Below are 6,964 nucleotides of genomic sequence, written 5' to 3'. Positions count from 1 at the left end.
CCAGTTTTGGTGGTTAAGGAGTTCGTTGAGAATAGCCTTGACATCAATTATATGATGCAAGCAACCGTCCAAGAGATGATGACCCACCAACAATTGTTGCATCTCTTGACTAGGTTCTTTGTATCAAGAGTTCCATATAAGAGAAGAGGAGATATGAAGAAAGAGATGTAGCCAAGAGAAGCTCTTTGACGCATATTTAACCGGTTTTAGAACATTTTAAACTTATTTTTCTATTTTATTCTTTAAAATAAAATAACTCTAGGAATTGGATTTCTTTCTAGCCTTATTTCATTTTGGAATTGATCATAATAGAGATTTCTAAATTTTACCCATAGATTTTGATATTCCCAAAAAGGTTTTTGTAGTGTATTTGCTTCAGTAGTTTGGGGGTCAGTCAAGTAATTAAGACTTAAACAAAGAAAATTAACCTTTACTCACTTTGAAATAATTAGAGTTATAAAAGGTGATTATACTCATTAAAAAATAAAATCATTGAAATAAGATCAAATCTCAAAAGACACTATTCCAAAAAATCAGTGGCGTGAAGAGCAAAAGCTGGTTCAATTATGTGGAATAGTCCTTATATTTTAAGAAACGATCGAAAACACTTTTTTCTTGAGATAGACGACTGACGCAAGCAAACAACTGACACTGACAGGTTAAAACTTAAAACGTACATGGCGAAAGCACACTGCACACGGGTGGCTACTTTTGCACACACTTAAGATCACAGGAGCGAGGCCTCATGTCGGTCGGAAAATAGTAGCCAACATCTTCTTCCTCTCACGTTCCTAATATCTTTCCAAGCCTATTTATGTACACGTGTGTGTGAGTATTCACATTGACGTACGTACCTTCAAGCACTTGTGGAAACTGGGAAATATTTTTCTGTATTAACGTACTGTGGAGTACAAAGTAAATATACCACATAACATTAAGATGTAGCTAGAGTCTGATTAAGTTGTTGAATGAGTCAAGAAGTAATACAAGAGTTTGTCTGATGGAGTTGCTGAATAATTCAAGAAGTAAGTCAAGATGCGACTGTTTTTGTGTGAGTGTCGATTTCTAGAAGGTTTGAGAAGATATGTTTGGAGCGTGTTTAGAGGATAAATCACAAAGGAAAAAGAACTTAAAGAGATTTGGAAGACTTGATGAAAGTGGAGTTTGATGAGAAAAAGGAAAACTATAAAAGGAAATTTACTTTTTCTTATGGAAATTGGAAATCTTCTCCTATGGTGATTAGGAAATCGTTTTGGCTATATAAGGAGGAGTGGAGGACGTCTTGGAGAGGAAGAGAGCTGAGGCATATAGGCAAATCATTGAGAGCTTTCAGAGGGTGTGTGCGACATAGTTTCGCGGTTTTGTACAACTTAGTTTTGCGGGTTTTGTGCTTGTGTGATCAAGTGGTTTTGTTTTGAAGTCTAGGCTCAAGGGGAGTTTAGCTCAGGGTTAGGTTATCCTGATTAAATCTAGACTCAATGGGAGTTTAGTTAAGGGTAGAGATTATCCTTAAGGTTTCACGTTATAGAAGGGAGCGGTAAATCAAGAGGGTTGGGCTTGTTTTACGCGTTTCCGAATTGGTTGTAATTTGCTTTCTTGTTCTAGTGAAATCAAAATCTGGACTTGGTCCCGGGGAGTAGGAAAAACCGAACCTCGTTAACAAATTTCTTGTCTCGTTTACTTTCTACAATTTATCTTACCTCATCCGCACTTACAATTGGTATCAGAGCGGGTTCTCGATAGAGATTTAGTCTTGTTTCGGGTAGATCAGGGTGAGGTTCAGCAGATCGTTCAGAAGATTGTTCAGGAGATCGTTCAGAAAGTAAGTCAGAGCTGAGAATCGTGTGAGATGGAGTCATACAAGGAAGGTACATCTATGACAAGACCACCACTTCTTGATTCAGCGAATTATGGATATTGGAAGGTTCGTATGCAAGCTTTTATTAGTAATCTTGATGAAGATTGTTGGAATTCAATTGAACTTGGTTGGGAGGCTCCTAAAGTTACGGATGATGATGGAGTTGTAAGTCTCAAGCCAAGAGATAAGTGGACTGCTACAGAGAAAAAGCTATCAAGTTGTAATTCTAAGGCTAAGACTGCGATTTACAATGCTATTGATTTAAGCCGTTTTAAGTTGATTTCTCAATGTGCATCAGCTCAAAAAGCATGGAAGACATTGGAGAATATGTTTGAAGGTACTACAAGCGTTAAGAGAACGAAATTGGATATGTTGGCTTCGCAATTTGAGAATCTAAGGATAGAAGAAGAGGAAACTGTGGCTGATTTTAGTGCAAAGTTATGTGACATATCTAATGAATCGTTTGCTCTTGGAAAGGTCTACAAGGACAAAAAGCTAGTGAAGAAGTTGAAGAGATCATTGCCTGCAAAATTTGAGTCAAATATTTCTGCAGTTGAAGAAGCTCATAATCTAGATGAGATGGCTTTTGATGAGTTTGTTGGGATTCTTCAAGGTTTTGAGTTAAGCAAAGCATATGAAGCTAAAGAAAAGATGAAGAAGGTAGATGAAGTGAAGAAGGAAGTTGACATTGGAGTTGCTCTTAAGGGATCATCAACTGAAGATTCAATGGCTATGTATACATAGCAAAAGTAATATCTTCTTCCAATTATGTGGAATAGTCCAATTATGTGGAATAGTCCTTATATTTTAAGAAACGATCGAAAACACTTTTTTTCTTGAGATAGACGACTGACGCAAGCAAACAACTGACACTGACAGGTTAAAACTTAAAACGTACATGGCGAAAGCACACTGCACACGGGTGGCTACTTTTGCACGCACTTAAGATCACAGGAGCGAGGCCTCATGTCGGTCGGAAAATAGTAGCCAACATCTTCTTCCTCTCACGTTCCTAATATCTTTCCAAGCCTATTTATGTACACGTGTGTGTGAGTATTCACATTGACGTACGTACCTTCAAGCACTTGTGGAAACTGGGAAATATTTTTCTGTATTAACGTACTGTGGAGTACAAAGTAAATATACCACATAACATTAAGATGTAGCTAGAGTCTGATTAAGTTGTTGAATGAGTCAAGAAGTAATACAAGAGTTTGTCTGATGGAGTTGCTGAATAATTCAAGAAGTAAGTCAAGATGCGACTGTTTTTGTGTGAGTGTCGATTTCTAGAAGGTTTGAGAAGATATGTTTGGAGCGTGTTTAGAGGATAAATCACAAAGGAAAAAGAACTTAAAGAGATTTGGAAGACTTGATGAAAGTGGAGTTTGATGAGAAAAAGGAAAACTATAAAAGGAAATTTACTTTTTCTTATGGAAATTGGAAATCTTCTCCTATGGTGATTAGGAAATCGTTTTGGCTATATAAGGAGGAGTGGAGGACGTCTTGGAGAGGAAGAGAGCTGAGGCATATAGGCAAATCATTGAGAGCTTTCAGAGGGTGTGTGCGACATAGTTTCGCGGTTTTGTGCAACTTAGTTTTGCGGGTTTTGTGCTTGTGTGATCAAGTGGTTTTGTTTTGAAGTCTAGGCTCAAGGGGAGTTTAGCTCAGGGTTAGGTTATCCTGATTAAATCTAGACTCAAGGGGAGTTTAGTTAAGGGTAGAGATTATCCTTAAGGTTTCACGTTATAGAAGGGAGCGGTAAATCAAGAGGGTTGGGCTTGTTTTACGCGTTTGCGAATTGGTTGTAATTTGCTTTCTTGTTCTAGTGAAATCGAAATCTGGACTTTGTCCCGGGGAGTAGGAAAAACCGAACCTCGTTAACAAATTTCTTGTCTCGTTTACTTTCTACAATTTATCTTACCTCATCCGCACTTACATAACAAACTTGATAATTGTTTTATTTTTGTTTTTTGAGAGTTATCTTGGTTTCATCATGATGCGACAGACCATTTTTAATCACTCGTAGAGACTAGCATACGTTTTAGCCGGATTAAGACCTAAACCCATGACCCTTTGGAAAATATGAAGAACGAGTACATCTATAGTGCGAGTGTTTTCCTTGCCCGACATGGAAGGTATCCTAAAACGTATCATGAAATCTTACATACATTTCTTTACATGAAATTTCAGAAGTTCAAGTGAACATTCATCACAATAACAAACGATTAAGCGACATCGAATGCTACATAAACTTGCAAAATGTCCAGACAATTTACCGTCGTCTACGTAAAAAAATACAAGTTAGCAGTGAAAATATATAGAAGATGATCCATGAAGATGTTCAATAATTATTTATTAGATCATTTCTAAAGCAATTGAAAAATCCACTTTAAAAACAGTTTTACCAATTCACTCGAAATGTAGTTTTAAAGTTTTTGAAAAAAAAAAGTAAATGGAAATGTAAAGATGACAACTTAAGCCAGGGATCGATCCTTGAAAAAAAAAAGTAAATGGAAATGTAAAGATGACAACTTAAGCCAGGGATCGATCCTCCCCAGACGCAGTTTCGCTCTCTCACTCCTGTGGCCACCTGGGAATTTACATGCGGACTTGCTCAGGCGCCCCAGACCACGAGTTTATCAGGGGGCTCTTAAGTGGAGGCTTAAAAATCCCTGTGACGTGGGCTTAGGCCCAGTGGGCTAGTCAGATCACTGTGTGGTCTGGATACTGGGTTATCAAAAAAAAAAATGACAACTTATTGCTTTGAATAATTGGATGATTTGTCACGAAATCGATTTAAGAATATATAGTAGGAGTGTAGGACATATCGGACAGAGACAAAATATTTGAGACTAAAATCAAAACTTTGTGTGAAGAATGAAAGCTGCTCTTCAACCCAATAATAATCAAATAGATACAAATTAAAAATCAACGTATATGGATTTAATTATATATATATATACTAACAACAACAAAACACAAAAAAAAAAAAAAAAACATACACACTAAGACAAAAACGTCTCACCTCTTTCATTCATCGTTGGTTATATCTCTCATCACTTTCACAAAATTTTGAATCTAAAATAGTCTTCATTAATTCTCTGAACAATCTCATCCTCATATCAGAAATTGAAGATCTTCGTTAAAAAAGTAGTATATACTATGAACCACTAACTTCAAAGATATTAATAACTATATAGCTTCTTTGGCCTATTGATTGACTAAAGATTAATTAATGTTTCTACACCAAGAGGTTTGGGGTTCGAGTCCTACATATTACGATTTATTAATAAATTTGCAGATTAATGGAGGCAAATGTGCAGGAGATCTCCAGCGATATATAATTATTGTCGTTCGTCAAGATTCTACGCAGAGAGAAGTATCGTCATATCGTGGATCATTAAAAGTGTCCGTCAAGAGCACGAAGAAAGAAGTATCGTCTATCGTGGATCTAATAAGAATCGGAAGGAATTGTCCGTTGTAAAATCTTCTATGTAACAGTTCTCATAAATTTGCAATAAATAATAAATCTAGTGAAAAAAAATTAATAACTATATAGCAACTCCGGAACAAATGTCTTTTTACGATCAACTAAAAATGTATTCACTCTGTTTCATTTTAGAGGATGTTTTAGAGTTTTTAGTTTGTTTCAAATATAAGATGTTTACAATTTTCTATGCAATTTTTAAATAACTTTTAAATGCATTTGATATTTTATTATTATTTCTGTTATGCAGTCTTTTATATTATTGGTTAAATTTTATTAAATTAAATATTAAATGATAATTTTTTTTTAAAAAATAATTTCTTAAAGTATGTGCTTAATGCTAAAACATCATATATTTTGAAACAAATAGAATATATAACTAAATTGTAGCGACTACACTAAAAAAAATGTAAATTTACAGATAACATATATATATATATATATATAGATAGATATAATAAGCAAATTAGGTCTAATAATATTAACCTAGGGAAGGTACGGCTCCGGAGGTAGCCGGAGAATCACTGTTACTCCCGTCTCCGGTGACACTACTCGTTAAATCCACATCCAATCTAACGGAGGTAACGGTAGGTTTACGTTTCCGTTTCTTTTTCTCATAAGGAATCCCACGAGCCTTAGCTTGACTCTCTTTGACTTCCCTCAAGTAAATCCTAACGGCGCGTGCAGCAAACGGGTTCGAATCGGGCCGTCCACCGTTTTCTTCGTAAGCAGCTCTAAGCCGTCCGATCAAAGCGTCGAGAGATCCCCAAGCTTGCTTGTGAGGACAAGAGCAAGAAGATGGTGGATCCGGATGGCCGAAGAAAGGACAGGTTTCCACGTGGACTTTGGTTTTCCCGAACTGGTCTAAGTACTTGAGGAACTTGAGTACGTGTGCACCGCTGCAGCGAGTTAGCGTTAAGGGTGGTTTGTGGTTTCTCAGGTATTGTAGAAACGTGTTCCAGTCGCGGCGTTTTTGTGACTCGTAACGACTTGGTTGTGGTGGTGGTGGTGGTGATGTGGATGGGGATGAGGGTTGCGGTGACCCGGAAGCGGCGGGTTCCATGAGAAGATCCGGTGATGGATCGGATGAGTCTTTTAGGTTGGGATTTGTGAGTGTTTTTGGAGTTATGAAGAGAAAGAGTGTGTTGAGTTTTTTTAGTTTTGGTTTTGGAATTTGGAATTTGGATGGTGTGAAAGAGAATTATGAAGAGAAGAGACAAAAGAGTGGAAATTTAGAAATGTAGAAATCACGTGGCCAATGTCCCTACCAAAAGTCCACCTGACAAGTTTTGCTGAACGGTAGATTTTTATGCTTTTTTGTTTAATTAATTAATCAATTACATATAAATTAGTATCGATTGGTTAAATCCGGTTTAGATAACCACCACTGAATTAAGCTAGAGACAACCAGGCAGGACATCTATGTAAGTAGATTTCATTTAATGATGACTATCATCATCATCATCATCTCCAGTGAATAAATTTTGAAAAATTTGTGTTATGTTCTTGCCTTCTTGGTTTGTTCGGTTCGAAACGCAGCTCGCAATAAATGACGTCAAATATAATTGGAATGACCGGTTATTGGAATCTCACCTAAAGTTGACATTAAGAATTGATAA

General features: G+C 36.5%; 2 protein-coding genes across 2 annotated transcripts in view; both read right to left on the bottom strand.

Moving 5' to 3' along the window:
- Positions 1–6,964, bottom strand: part of LOC9317152 (LRR repeats and ubiquitin-like domain-containing protein At2g30105) — a 25,909-nt gene that overhangs the window by 7,461 nt on the left and 11,484 nt on the right. The window lies entirely within an intron of this gene.
- LOC9317153 (protein LIGHT-DEPENDENT SHORT HYPOCOTYLS 6) lies at positions 5,801–6,662 on the bottom strand. Its single transcript, XM_002879204.2, has one exon. It carries the CDS (start codon positions 6,406–6,408, stop codon positions 5,827–5,829), a length of 582 nt encoding a protein of 193 aa, XP_002879250.1. The 5' UTR covers positions 6,409–6,662; the 3' UTR covers positions 5,801–5,826.

This window comes from Arabidopsis lyrata (genome assembly GCF_000004255.2).
Source record: "Arabidopsis lyrata subsp. lyrata unplaced genomic scaffold ARALYscaffold_4, whole genome shotgun sequence".
NCBI classification, from domain to species: Eukaryota; Viridiplantae; Streptophyta; class Magnoliopsida; order Brassicales; family Brassicaceae; genus Arabidopsis; species Arabidopsis lyrata.
Note: the sequence above shows the minus strand (reverse complement) of the source record. Positions and strands in the feature narration are given on the sequence as shown.

Excerpts from the sequence above, each read along its gene's own strand:
- LOC9317153 (XM_002879204.2), bottom strand. The coding sequence starts at position 6,408 with ATGGAACCCGCCGCTTCCGGGTCACCGCAACCCTCATCCCCATCCACA.